At 46.6% G+C, this 14,465-nt stretch overlaps 2 protein-coding genes across 7 annotated transcripts; both read left to right on the top strand.

Annotated features, from left to right (window-relative positions):
* Nucleotides 1-247: 247 nt before the first annotated feature.
* Ssr2 (signal sequence receptor subunit 2) lies at nucleotides 248-1,205 on the top strand. Its single transcript, XM_028865102.2, is given in 4 exon segments — nucleotides 248-306; nucleotides 308-369; nucleotides 372-557; nucleotides 560-1,205. Coding segments are annotated over 4 exon segments (492 nt in total). The 3' UTR covers nucleotides 745-1,205.
* Nucleotides 1,206-6,934: 5,729 nt separating this feature from the next.
* On the top strand, nucleotides 6,935-13,334 carry Fam219b (family with sequence similarity 219 member B). 6 transcript variants are annotated; one of them, XM_028865100.2, is made up of 5 exons: nucleotides 6,935-7,696; nucleotides 7,887-7,974; nucleotides 8,669-8,746; nucleotides 9,130-9,281; nucleotides 10,944-13,334. In XM_028865100.2, exons 1-5 carry the CDS (start codon nucleotides 7,483-7,485, stop codon nucleotides 10,994-10,996), a joined length of 585 nt encoding a protein of 194 aa, XP_028720933.1. In that variant the 5' UTR covers nucleotides 6,935-7,482; the 3' UTR covers nucleotides 10,997-13,334. The 6 variants fall into 6 exon arrangements, with proteins under 6 accessions (XP_028720933.1, XP_028720932.1, XP_028720928.1 ...); XM_028865099.2 differs by having other exon boundaries at nucleotides 10,941-11,092; XM_028865095.2 differs by having other exon boundaries at nucleotides 9,130-9,287; nucleotides 10,941-11,092.
* The last annotated feature ends 1,131 nt before the right edge of the window (nucleotides 13,335-14,465 follow it).

The following is a 14,465-nucleotide window of genomic DNA, read 5'->3' as shown; positions in this document are numbered from 1 at the left end:
AGTCCTGGGCTTTTAGGTGTGTGCCATCATGTCCGGCTTCCCATTTTATCTTTGTTGTTAAGAGATCAGCACCCCTCCCAAAATAAAAGCCTCAAGCATTCCAGGCAAGGACTTTACCGCCTGCCATACGGCCAGGCCCGAGGTTGTATTTAAGTGTGGAAACATGCCTGAAGAGCAAAGGCAAGCAAAGCGTTGCAAAAAATGGGGGACTGGTCTGTGGCCCAGAGAGGCTTTTGGGGTACTCACGATGAGGCCGCTGGCATTTGTAGAGTTGGCTCTATTAGCTGTCAGTCAAGCAGAAGGAGGCTATGGAAGGGTGGGACCCAATCCTGCAGTATAACATCTACAATGTCAGCTCTAGATGTGGAATTAATTATCTGATGGTTCCTTCCCTCCAGAAGGCTTTGGCATCGTCTCTGGTACACTCAACGTTGAGTGGGACCAGATTGCCCGTGCTAGCAATGTCTCCCACACAGTGGTCCTGCATCCTCTCAAAGCTGGTTACTTCAACTTCACCTCCGCAACTATTACCTATTTGGCCGAGGATGGGCTTGTTGTGTAGACTCCACCAGTGCACCTGGACAGGGAAGAATCCTCACCCAGCGGGAGTTTGACAGGAGATTCTCCCCCCATTTTCTGGACTGGGCAGCCTTTGGAGTCATGACCTTGCCCTCCATAGGCATCCCTCTGCTCCTGTGATATTCAAGCAAGAGGAAATACGATACTCCTAAACCCAAGAACTGAATGCAGTTCCTCAGCCCTCTCTCCCAAGAAACCAGGTGTTTTCCAGACTACATAGGCTATCAAGTGTGTTCTCTTGGCCCTTGGTCCATGGCCATCTTGTCCTGGATTCTACCCTGAACTCAACCAGAATGCAAAGGCAGGCCTGGGAGTTTGTGCGAGCCTCCCTGTCCTCCCTGAAGGCAAACAGGACTGCCTTTTGCCACAGCTTTGGGGCTTGAGGGTCCCACCAAGGTGCTGTTGGTATGTTACTGGCAATGTGAACTCTTGGGGGTCTAGGTGGGGCCCCTTGTACTCTGTCTGACACCTCCATCCCCTGGCAGCTCCTCTCAAGAGGGCAGAAGACCAAATGGAAGCTGTGTGTCCTAAACAGGCTCTGCCTGCATTAGGGGCACTTAGCAAATGGATTTTCTAATAAAAACAAATGCCACGCAAAAAAAAAAAAAAAAAAAAAAAAAAAAAAAAAAGGTGGACTTTGGGTAGGATGCCATGGTAGATCCTTGTTTACCATTGGTATAGCAGCTGCACCTGAATCTACTGCTGTTTCGGCTACTGACTGTGGCTCAGGCAAAGGCCCAGCAGGACTTCTGTGTCCCGCCAGAACCACCTCTACCACTGCAGCCCAATGTAGTTTTAACTAAGTCTCTATCTTTATGTTTTACCCATAAAGACTTGGGAGTCAGATGCTGGGGTGAAAACCTGCTAGCTCAGAGAGGCCAAGAAGCAACCACCTGACCTTCCTTCTTAGCTAGTGACCAACCATGAGGGACTCTTTTTCAACCATCCCAAACCAAAAATGATCACCACACTCAAAGTTATTCCCTACTACTTCCAGTGTTCTCCATTCATTTTCCTGACTACTTCCTGTCAACTAGTTGCTGGCTCTACCTCTTGACCCAAGGTTTTACTTAATTAATGCAAATTCAGGGTTCACAGTGTGATCAAATATCCCACATTTCCCCTTTTTGTCTGAAGAAAAAAAAAAAAAAAAGAAAGGTTTTAATTTTTATTTATTTATTTATTTTAGCTGAGGATCAAACCCAGGGTCTTGCACATGCTAGGCAAGCACTCTACCACTGAGCTAAATCCCCAACCAGGTTTTAACTTTAATACAGTAAGACTATATACAATAAGAACAATTATCAGGTAAGAATTATATTCACAATGAGTCCTTTTGTATTTGGCAACTTTAGAGAAAGTACTTTATTATTTATCCTATCTTGGTGAGTCCAAAACGATTACCTTAATCATTTTCTATCATAACTTGTATTACCAGTTAAAAATATCCTTTTAGACCTTAAACATTTCCTTAGATAAACTTAAGCTTTTGTTTCTCAACCTTTATAAACTGTACATCTCTTTTCTGAGTTTCTTTTTTTAAATTGGTAACAAGGAAAACTGTGAAACTATAACTATCTAGTCTTCAACCCCATCAGAGATTTGAGAAGGATAAAATATTACCTGAATAAACAGGAAGTGCAGAGCAAGCAACTTCCAAAATTATACAAATGACAGAGATAGCTGGCTGCCTGGACAGTCATCCAAGGTTCCTCTGCACCGTTGGGGCATCCATCTTTGGCCTATAGGCCTAGAATATCTGACAGACTTTACTGTGAAGCAGGAATTTTGAAGACTGGCCTACCTTGTCTTGGCAAAGTTCGGCAGTTAGCTTCCTTTCTGTCCTGCTTATCCAATTTGGACAGCACACTGTCAGCAGTTGAGGCAAAGGCAGTTTCTTGCCAGTGGCTAGGTTTGCCACATTTAAAGCAAACTCCATATGGAGGTTCTTCAATGCCCATCATCTTCTTTGAAGTAGACTGGTGCTGCCAGGAGCAGACATATCTCACCATCATGAAAAGTCTTATGTTACGAAAACATCTTAAATGCCATATTCTGTAGATCTCTGAAGTGTTTGAAGACCACCTATCCATCTAAAATATATCTGTTTGACCTTGAAAACATACCTAACATGACCACAAGTTTGTTATAGGCGACTAACTACTAACCTGCATTTCTTTTTCTTTTGAGACAAGTTTTCTGTGTAACAGCCCTAGCTCTCCTGGAACTCACTCATCAGGGTGGCCTTGAACTCAAGAGATCCGCCTGCCTCTGCCTCCCGAGTGCTGGGATTAAAGGCACGTGCCACCACCACCCAGCATAGCCTGCATTTCTTAATTATCCTAAACAGTTTGTAATAGTAGCTTTCAAAGACTAGAACTTTACATTACATTTTTAAATGAGTTGCATAGGTACAATACCTTAAACAAGAGTAGAAACATATATACAGTATGTTGTAACAAAAATAACCTTAAATTTGTATCAATATACAATTTATACCAATGTGAAATATTTGAGACTAGTAGTTGCTTTTTAGTTTAAAAATAGATTCAATAATCTACCATTTTATCCTATAATTGCTATATCCCCCCTTTTTCTTTTCATCCCTTATTCCCCCCTTTTTCTTTTCATCCCTTATCCCTTTTTTTCTTTTCATCCCTTATCCCCCCCTTTTCTTTTTATCCCTTATCCCCCACCCCCCTTTCAACACTAGATAGGAGAAAGAAAGAGGAAAGAAAAAGAAATCCCTGAACCTAACCTCCTTTGCTTAGTTTCCTCCCTGACCATGACCAATTGTAACCAACCCCCCAAATGATGACAAATATGCATAACCCACTGACAAAACAAAACCACCCACCCCACCTCTCGGGAATGTGGTCGTTGTGTTCTTAAAATTGCTTCCTGCTGTCTGGGGGCGATGGCATCTTTAGGGGACCCGAGACAATTGAGATAATGGTCAAGCCCTTGGAGAGCTAGCTATATCATTTATTGCCCAGTCTCTGTGTGATGGGAAGGTGCAGGGCTAACTGAAGTCCTGGCTGGAGTAGTCTGTGAGGCTAGACCATCTCAGCTAGCAGCTTTGAAGTTGTCCTGGATGAAGATTTTTGAGGATATAACAATGGAGGCACTCTCAGAGGCTGGATCACTTGGGTTACTACTTGTCTTCTCTTCATTGGTGTTTGGTCCTTTTGTTCTAAAAACACAAACTTTTAAAGGTAACATTCATATTTGCATCAACACAAGTACGGAAATCATGGTATGCACAAATCAGCTAAATATGATTCCCTTCTCTATGTTTGAGCAGGTAAAAGGCATCTATCAATTTTATAAGTCCATTTGGACTGTATAATCACACTGTACTATAAACCTCTATCCATGCCATATGAAAGGATGGCATGTAATAATAAGTCATGAGGACTCTGTAACCAACAAGGTTTGTTTGTTTATTTATTTATTTGGTTTTTCGAGACAGGGTTTCTCTGTGTAGCTTTGTGCCTTTACTGGAACTCACTTGGTAGCCCAGGCTGGCCTTGAACTCACAGAGATCCACCTGGTACTGCCTGCCGAGTGCTGGGATTAAAGGCGTGCGCCACCACCGACTGGCGAGGTTTATTATGTCCCATCCAACCTAAGAGCTGTCCCCATGTCTAGGGATCAGCATATACGTCACCTGTTTTATAATTTTTCTTGGTTTCTTCCTTCATGTCTGCAGCCAAGATTTTCAGAAGGTCTTTCCCGGTCAAATATGATCTTTACTAATTTTGAAGGAATCCATAGCTTTTCGTTTCCTGTGGAAACAAAGGCATAACCTCTCCCCCAAGCAACACATTTCCTGACTTCCATTCTGAAGTTAAGACATCCTTAAAATATATGCTGGTTTAATTCAGCAGTTTTTTCCACAACCCATTATCTCTCAACAGCTGTTGTTTTTTGCTCATTAGCATTTAAAAAATTTAGGGGCAGTGGTAGCACACGCCTTTAATCCCAGCACTTGGGAGGCAGAGCCAGGTGGATCTTTGTGGGTTCGAGGCCAGCCTGGGCTACCAAGTGAGCTCCAGGCAAAGCTACACAGAGAAACCCTGTCTTGAAAAAAAACAAAAAAACAAAAAAACAAAAAAAAAATTAAAGTTAATAAAGCACTATGTAATCTATCTCTGGGGCTCTCTGTTACTCCTTTCTGTTTAGTTAGTACAATATATATATATATATATATATATATATATATATATATATATATATTTTTTTTTGTTTGTTTGTTTGTCTGTTTGTTTTTGTTTTTCAAGACAGGGTTTCTCTGTGTAGCTTTGTTTTTGTTTTTCAAGACAGGGTTTCTCTGTGTAGCTTTGGGTCTTTTCCTGGAATTCGCTTTGTAGACCAGGCTTGCCTGGAACTCACAGAGATCCGCCTGCCTCTGCCTCCCGAGTGCTGGGATTAAAGGCGTGCGCTGCTGCTGCTGCTGCTGCTGCTGCTGCTGCTGCTGCCGCCGCTGCCGCCGCCGCCGCCGCCGCCGCCGGCTAGTTAGCATATATTTTTAAAGTATGATTGGATCTTTCTATAACTGTTTATTCTGTAGGATTGTGTGGTATACCCAGAATATGCTTTACATTGTAATATGCAAAAACCTGTTTGATTTTTCCCTTGTTCATCTGCATTCATTAATTTAATGTTAGCCTTTACCATACCTTCTGAATACTCCAGAGGGCAGGGACCTTCTTTGTGAATTATCTCTAGAAAAAAACATTGTTTCTAGTAACACTTTGCCTACAATCCCTCTTGAAATGACCTTGCTTGCCACAGCCAAGACATTTGACGGTTTGTCTTTTCCTCAAACCTTTAGCGATAACTTCTTCTATTGAAGTTTCATCAGAAGTATGAGATCCAATATCAGCCGTATTTCTAATCCATTCTGCTATTGGTGCTGATCTTGCCTTTAGAGGCCTGATCACCCTTTTGCATTCAGAATTAGCATTTTCAAAAGCCAAAACTTCAATTATTAGTTGTCTGATTTCTGGATCTGATGCTATTCTATTTACAGCTGGGGTCAATCTTTGTAAAAAATCAGTGAAGGCTTCTTTTGGGCCTTGTATAATTGTACTTAATGACTCAGAACTCTTTCCTGGTTCTTTAACTTTGTCCCAAGCATTCAAGGCTGCTAACTGACACAGCACCAAGATGGAGTCATCAAATTCAAGTTGCCTTTGCAAGTTAGCATACTGGCCTTCACCTAGCAATTGATCTTGGGAAATATTAATACCTCTAGCCCTATTTTGTTCTTCTATGGCCCTAGCTTCCTCTTTCCACCATATTTGCCATTGTAACTGAGGACCAGCTTCCAATGTTGCTGCTACCAAATCTTTCCATTCTTGGGGGATAATTCTGTTCTGAGTTGCCCATGAGTTTAATATCCACTTCACAAAGGGTGAATGCATACCATATGAAACAACATCTTCCTTAAATCTCCTCAAATCTAATACTTCCAAAGGATTACATGGAACTTCTCCATAACATAAGGTTGGTTTTCTAATAACCTTGGGTCGCCGTTCCTCTGTCTGTACCTGAGTAGCTTGCTTATTTTCATTGATAAGTCTTTCTAAGGCTTGTATCTTATCAATCAACTCTTCATATTTGGCACGATTATCAAACCACCTTTTATATTTGGCACAAAAATACACTGTAGCTATTATGGATAAAATACGAATTACCAGACTCAAGGTATTTACAGTCGGCATTACGTCAATCCCAGCTAAGTCGTTTAACGCCTCACTTACTGCTTTCATTTTCAAGTCATCCTTAGTAGCATTATACAGGGTCTTAACTCCCTGCATTGTGATATTTCCCATCCTTAACGTGGGAAAGATTGTTCTTTTTAATATTATTTAACTCTCTCCTTAAGGACTTCTCAGGTGTCTTACCAGATCTGGTGACTTCTCAGTTTGTCCACTGCTGGTGTGATTTCTCTGTCGTGTGGTTGTGCCACGCGCTGGAGCACCAAATGTTGTTCTATTGTCAGTACAGCGGCTGCACCTGATTCTACTGCTGTTTCACCGACTGACTGTGGTTCCACAGTCACTGGCCCGAGGCTCAGGCTGAGGCCTAGCGGGACTTCTGCGTCCCGCGAGACCCACCTCTGCCACTGCAGCCCAATGTAGTTGTTAACTAAGTTTCTACCGTTCTATTTTACCAGTAAAGACTCGGAAGTCAGAGGCTGGGGTGAAAACCTAGCAGACCTTCCTCCTTAGCTGGCGACCAACAAAAGGAACTTCCTTCCCACTGGTCAAACTAAAAAAACCCGTCAGACTCAACGTCCCTCCCTCCTACTTCCTGTGTGTTTCTCTATCCTTTTCCGGACTCCCTCTAACTCTCTATGACTACTTCCTGTCAGGTAATTGCTAGCTCCACCTCTTGACCCAAGGTTTCATTTAATTAATGCAAATTCGGGGTTCACAATGTGATCAGACATCCTGCAACAGATCCTGATCCTCCCGGACCTGTTCCCTTTTCTAGAAAAGGGTGACATCGCCTCTTCATTTCAGCCTGACTCTTTCTGTATTAACACCCCTAAAGGAGCTCCGGCTGAGGCGAAAGAGACACTCAAGGCACACAGAGACTCCTTGGGGAGGCACACTCCCGCCACCCCGCATAAATGTCATTTTACTTAAACTATAGACTGAACTGATATCCTCCACATCATCAGGCTTAAATAGACTTCAGGTTTCAGAGTAACTGGAAAGCAGGACCTGGGCTGCCCGACTCCTGACAGTCCGGGCGGAACCTTGATGCTCGCCCCACTGCAGGCCGCGGAGGGAAGCCGAAGCCCTGCGCCACCGTCTTACTAAAGGAGTGCAAGCCCCGCCGTTCGTTCTTCCCCGCGCTGGGCTGGCCTCTGGCGGGGCGGGGCGGGGCATGGCGACCGCGGAGCTCCGGGGGCACGCGGTGCAGATGTCCACCCAGGGGACCCAGCCTGGCGCGGCCCCCGATGGCACAGCAGAAGCTGCGGGACTGCCTTCCGGACGGGGCGGCGGCGCAGCCCTCCGTCTCGGGGAACGCCCGCCCGCTGCTGTGGAGAAGCGGGGACCGTACATGGTGACGCGCGCACCTTCCATTCAGGCTAAGCTTCGTGAGTGCAGCAGTTTGCATGAGGGTCTCTGCTGGAGCGGGCTGTTGTGGCCAGGGTTTGGGCCCCGGAGTCCCATAATCTTGTCCCCAGAGGGGAAGGGGTTTTAGGTGCAGCCATCTCCCGCCGCTGAGAGCCTGGGAAGCAGCGGGACGAGGAAGACCTGGCTGACACAGAACCTTTTGACTTCCAGAGAAGCACCGGGACCTGGCCAAGGCCGTTCTACGGAGAAAGGGCATGCTGGGGGCCTTGCCGAACCGCCCCGATTCTTCAGGGAAAAGGTCTCAATGGGCTTCACCTCCTCTGTCAGCAGCTTCCAAGGAAGGCCTTTAGCCTGGGAAACAGGGCGCTGAAGTTTAAGGTTGAGCTAGCTAGCTAGTCTGTTGACAGGTTCACCTTAAGAATGGGAACTGGAACTACCTCTACTCTTCCTTTGAGGCTGTGCTAATATCAAGAAATAGGCTCTGGAATAGGAGAGTTCCATCAGTGCATAGACAAGATAATGCATTAAGGGGAGAGATGGTGGCTGGAGTCCCAGGAATCAAGATGGAGAGCCCCATGAGAATGACCTGGGCAGTGTTTGCACTTTTCTTTTCCTTCCTTCCTTCCTTTCATAGAATGGGAAACTCTCAGAGTTGAATAAGACCTCACATAGTATGGCTGTTTACAGCTGAATGTTGAAACTCAAATGTGAAGGGATTTGCCTGAGATCCTCTGGTTAAATAAGGTGGAGAGAAGCTGCTTTACCCGGTTCGAAAGATGTATTTTTCCTAGGAGCTATCACATGGAGTAGAGTGGGCTAGAACATAATTTGAGGAGCCAGAGACACCTGTATAGAGCATTAGGTTGTGGTGGCTATGACAGGGTAGAAGGGAAGTCTGGAACGGTCCAATTAGTTCTTTCTGTATGGGGACCAGCACTCTGCCCTTCCCCGTGAAATGCCTGTGCTTTCTTCCCCTCCCCATCTCTCCTCAGGTCAGTGAAGTTTAACAAGGGCTATACTGCTCTTAGCCAGAGTCCAGATGAAAACCTGGTGTCCCTTGACTCTGACAGGTGAGTCTTCCCTTGGAAACAGTCGGGAGTGGCTTGGCTAGCGCTGCAGACTGCTTGGCGCCCCTGCCTGTTGCCTGTCTTCTCCAGGGCCTTTCATGCACATTCCAGGGGTGTTCTCTTCTGAGTGCTGTCCCTTCCGGGGATGGCGTGGCTGGAAGGGTCATCCTGTCCTATTTGGCCTGCACTTTCAGTGAGAATGTCTGTTTCTGCTGAGGTCAACTGAGGGAGCCCCTGGTACTCACTGGAGACTCTGGGCTTGAGCTCTGTGGTGTGCGGTCTTTGCTTCACAAGGCCTTCAGACCCTCTTGCATGTTCTCCTCCTTGCCATTTGCAGCTGTGCTCCATAGATGGCCCCTGAACTGATTGTCTTCCTCTTCTCCTAGTGATGGGGAGCTGGAATCCAGATACTCCTCCGGGTATTCCTCTGCAGAGGCAAGTCCAGAGCGCCTGTGTGTGCAGTGCCAGGCTGCAGGCGGCATCGCCACCACTGCCAGATGCCTGTCTGGTGCCTGCTGTGAGCACAGCACTGCGCCAGGTTCTGGTCTGTTCCCTAGTCTTCCACTAGGCCCTCTTCCCTTAGCAGAGATACCAGGTGTCTTAGGAAGGCTGTTGAAAATTCAGGAGACTGTATATCCTCAGGGCCAGAAATGATCTCAAATAATCCAGGAGTCCTCTTGATAAATTCCAGCTAAGTGTCTGCTAGCCTTTACGTGCTGGGACGCTTCCTGGGACTGGGCACTCACTACATTCCAAGCAGCATTGCTTGCTGCCCTCCCCCAGCAAACATACAGCTCCTTCTTAGGGTAGTTTGCCGGTCTTCCTGTTTCTTGCAACCTGGACCCACTGGTCATAGGCCTGCCTTCCAGTGTCACAGTAACTCCAGTTGCCCTTTCTGAGTCAGCATCCTCCACTGAGCCTGCTTTCTTCAGTTCGGTCTCTGGGCAGTTCTGTCTGAGCACAGCACTCCTGGGCTGGTCTTTCAGACATCTTTCCAGAATGATTGTCCCAGGGAGAAACACCGGGACAGAAAAGGCTCAGCCAGGGCATAACAGCATGTACGAGTTCAAATGCAAAGAAGCGGAAGTGGGAGCATGACTGCACTAGATCTTCCTTCCTTGTTTTCCAAGGAATCTTTGGCTAGTCTCAATTTTTGCAAAGGAGAAAATAGCTTGCATGGGGCACCCTCCTCATATGTCTAAGACACTAAAATCGTCAAAACTAAGAAAACTTGCTGAGAGGTGGTGGCGCACACCTTTAATCCCAGCACTTGGGAGGCAGAGGCAGGTGGATCTCTGTGAATTGGAGGCCAGCCTGGTCTATAGAGTGAGTTCCATTCAGGAGATCCAGAGCTACACAGATAAACCTTATCTCAAAAAAGAAGGGGGGGGGGCAGACCTAAGAAAACTGCCAAGAATCTCAAGTTTTACATTTTCCTAGCCCTATTGACTTTCTGTCTGTCAGTACCCTGATGAAATCGGGCTGTTGGACTTTGCAGGAGCCGAGCCCTGCCAGCAGAGAAGGTAACAGGAACTGGCAGTGCAGACAAAGCTGTTCCCTACCCCTTTCCGCTGTACCGAATGAACCTTTAATAGTCAAGACCATTTTTCTGTTGTTAGCCCTATATTTATTTTTCCTTTCTCTTTATTTTTAGTTATTTTTTGAGACCGTTTCCTCGATATTGCCATGGCTGCCCTGGAATTTACTGTGTAGATCAGGCTGGCCTTGAACTCACAGAGATCTGCCTGCCGCTGTCTTCTGAGGTGGAATTAAAGGTGTGAGCCACCTCACATGACAGCACTGTATTCTTTAATTTTGACAGGGATATCTGGGTTTCCAATGGGAAAAGTTAGTATGGTGATTTTGGGGTGTTTTGTTTCGTTTTTGGAGACAGGATTTTTCTGTGTAGACCAGGCTGGCCTTGAATTCACCGAGATCCACGTGCCTCTGCATCCCTTGCTGGGATTAAAGGCATGAAGCCTGGATAGTTTTTAATAAGCCTCTGTGGAGTTCCTCACTGCTGGAAAGGCACAGCTGGGAAATGGTGATGCTTCCTTCTGTAATCCAGGATGTGGAGTTGACCTGGGGCTAGGTAGAGCAGGGACAGGAAACTGGGGTGTGGTGACAGGGACCTGCCTTTGGGCAGCAGCTCTGCATGCTTTGCATCCTGGTTTATAGTTCTCTCCTCTTCCTTTAGCAGGTGAACCAGGATGTGAGTCGGCAGCTGCTGCAAGATGGCTATCACCTGGATGAGATTCCAGATGATGAGGACCTGGACCTCATTCCCCCTAAGCCTATTGCCTCTTCCGCATGCTCTTGCTGCTGGTGCTGTCTTGGGGATTCTTCCTGCACCCTCCAGTAGCCATAACCCTCCAGGATGGGCCCTGTTCATCGTGAGCCCTGATGGCTCTTCACAGCTCAGTGTACTGGGCACTCTTGCCAGCCTAGAATCACTGGAAACACTGACCTTCTGGGCAGGCCACTGACCTCCAGGCAGCCGGCACCTGGTGCTTCTCCTATCAGAAGCCCCTGTCTGGGTCACAGGCTATCGATAGGTCAAAGTCTGCACTTCTCAGTTTCAGGAAGCCAATCTAATAAGGGTAGGAGAAGAGACTTTGCGGTTCTTATGCTGCTGACAAGGATTGCTAAGAAAACCATTTGCAGACATTCTGACTGGTGTTTTGTCGGGGTGTTCTGAGGAAAGGAAAGAAAGAGCTCCTCTGCCCAGGCTGTGCCGGGTGGTGTGATGGGAGGCAGAAAACAGCACTTTATGGCTTGCAGTAAGAATCTAAAAGACTGTAACTGAGACCAATTCAAAAAATTCTGTGTTTTTCTTGCTCCAGCTCTAAGGTCAGTTAACAGGTTTGACCTTCAAGAAAGCACAAAGCGGGTTGCTACTTCAGGTTACATCTGTCTAGTTATGGCAAGGAATAGAACTTAATGATGATGTAGGGTTGGGACTTTCCAAACCTCTGGACTTGGGGCATTCATTCTACTAGTCCTCCTGTCTGGATGGGCCTAGTAACTGGTCAGCCCTTCCCTGGTTAAAAGGAAACTGTTCTGTCATGTATCTGTTCAATTATCTGCAGTTCCTTGGCCTTTGCTAGTTTTTCCATCTGTTTGTTTTTGTTTGTTTGTTTTTGTTTTGTTTTGTTTTGCTAATAGTTGGATTGGCTCCTGGGACTGGCACCAGAAACCTGCAGTTTTTTGTTTGTTTTTTTTGTGATTACCAGCAGAGGGAGCTGCTGGGCAGTCAGTGCCTTCCTGTGTTTAGCTTTTAAAACCTTGAGTGAGAGTGGATGTCCTGGTGTAGCTGTGTGGCTTTGGCCTACATGTTCAGCCAGGATGGGGGAGAGACCTAAGCCAGCTCCTGGACGCCACTTGAGACAGATAATTCCAATGCAAGGGGATTTCCCTCTTCTAACAAGATTTATTCCTATGGCACATTCCCCCCCCCACCTCCGCACAGGGCTCACAGGCTGGATGCCTAGGTCTAGTAGAGCAATTGCCTAGCATATGCCATGCTCTGGGTTTGAGTCCCACACTGGGGGACTTTGTTCCCACACTAGAACAAAGCAAACCTGTGGTGAGCAAAGCCTTTCTCAACCCCCGACCTGAACACAGCAAACATAGGGAAAATTTCTCTGCAATACTAAGCCTCTTTCTGGAATTTAGTTTTCCAGGACCCTCTCCCCCACACCTTTGTCTTACCCAGGTGTGTGGTGAGATTTGGAGTGGACAGGGTTCTCAGCATAAAGGGCACAAGAGAATTAGGGGTTGGGGCACCACATGTGACTGTCACAGTCAGTGACTACTAGAGGCTTAGGAATGCTGTGCCCCTGTGGTCGTCCTTGGTTCTTGGGGCTGGGTTATAGATGCTAATCGTGCTCTGCAGTGGGACTCTGCAGTGGTGCGGGTATCTCCCATTCTCAGCACCTGTGTAAAGCCTGCAGGGGAGGAGCACAGACCATACCTAGGGCTTCTAGAGATCTGCAGAGGCAAAGCACATGGGGAAAGGGAATGGATGTAGTACAGTGTTGAGGAAGACTTGCTGGTGTGGCTCATGAGGGCCAGAGTGGTGGTGGAACTTCAGTGTGGAACCCTCTTCCTGTTGGGATTTGGTTAAAACAGAGTAGTTTGTGCATTCAGCAGCTGGGGGCAGGGGTGCAGTAACCTCCAAACCACACCCTCTGGGGTGGTTGTTGCTGTAATCAACACTGAGGTACTTGGCTGGAACAGACCCTGGAAGGGAGGTTCTAGAGCTGGGTGGCCTTCTGTGGGAAAGCATTGCTTTGGAGAAAGCTCAGGGATGTAGAGCAGGTGGTAATGTCCACTTAGGAGGTTCCAGTAGAAATGGTCAGTTAGGGGCTAGACGAAAATAACACCAATAAAGGCACAAGGGTGCCCAGATTCTAATGGCCTCAATTCAGAGTGCTGGGTATTCTGCAGGAAGCCGTCCCTGGGAAGGAGGACATCTGAGCTTCCTCAGGAGTGGTTCCACTGGACGTTTACAGACCACTGTTCTACAGACCTCTTGGCTTGTACTTCCACGGTCTCTTATAATAAATGCAATCATGGTAGTTGATCTGTATTGCATTGCATTGCACTGTTTTTTGTCTTTTTCTTTTTAGTGGGGGAGCTTTTTGAGATAGGGTTTTTCTGTGTAGCCTTGGCTGTCTTGGAACTCACTCTGTAGACCAGGCTGGCCACGAACTCATAGAAATCCACTTGCCTCTGCCTCCCAAGTGCTGGGATTAACAAGTGCCACCACACCCAACTTGCTTTGGGAATTTTAAGAAAGGCCTGGGTATCCTGAAGAAATAGCTTAGTCCAACTGTGGCAATGCCTCCTGAAAACCTTTTCTGCTGTTCCCCAAGGATATTATTTTGGAGGCTGTGAGTAGAATGGACCTTTGGCTTTAGAATGGATAAGCCTTTAGCAGACCCTCTTCAGACTTACTATTGTTTCTGTGTGTTTGTGTGTGTGTGTGTGTGTGTGTGTGTGTGTGTGTGTGTGTGTGTGTGTGTACACATGTGGGTGTAATGTGGCAAATGTGTGGCAATCAGGGAACAACTTTCAGGAGTGGGTTCTCCTTCCACCATGTGGATCCCAGGGGCTGAAGTTAGGTCTTAGGGCCTGGTGGCAAGCTCCATTTTACTCCTTTACTATGGCCTCAGCTCTTTTTTAAGCCAAAGAAATTCTGTAATAAATGCTAGGGATGGTGGTGAATCCCTATAATCCTAGCACCTGGGAGGTGAAGGCAGGGAGATGAGGAGTTCAGGTCAACCCCCAATACGTAGGGATTTCTTGGTTTGTTTTTTTAATTTTTATCTTGTGTGTGTGCACTTAAGTGTATGTTTGTGCGCCCTGTGTCTGCAGATGCAGGAGCCTGTGGAGGTCAGAAGCATCCAGTCTCTTATAACTGGAGTTAGACAGTTGTGAGCCACCACATGGGAGCTGGGAACCAAACCTGGGTTCTCTGAAGTACTTTGAACTGCTGAGTCATCTCTCTTGTCCCCAATACAGAACACCAGCCTGAGCTATATGAGAACCTCAAAAATACCTAAGAGGAACTGGGGGATGGCTCAGTTGGTAAAAAGATTACTGTTCAAGCATGAGAACCTGAGTTCGGATCCCTGACCCCTCTACCCCAAATAAGAAGCTAAAGGTAGTGGCACATACCTGTAATCCTAGTTCTGGGAAGGCTGGGCCAGGAGGCTCA

The sequence above is a fragment of the Peromyscus leucopus genome, chromosome 7, assembly GCF_004664715.2.
Source record: "Peromyscus leucopus breed LL Stock chromosome 7, UCI_PerLeu_2.1, whole genome shotgun sequence".
Taxonomy (NCBI): domain Eukaryota; kingdom Metazoa; phylum Chordata; class Mammalia; order Rodentia; family Cricetidae; genus Peromyscus; species Peromyscus leucopus.
The sequence above is the reverse complement of the archived record's forward strand: the minus strand, read 5'-3'. Positions and strand labels throughout refer to the sequence as shown.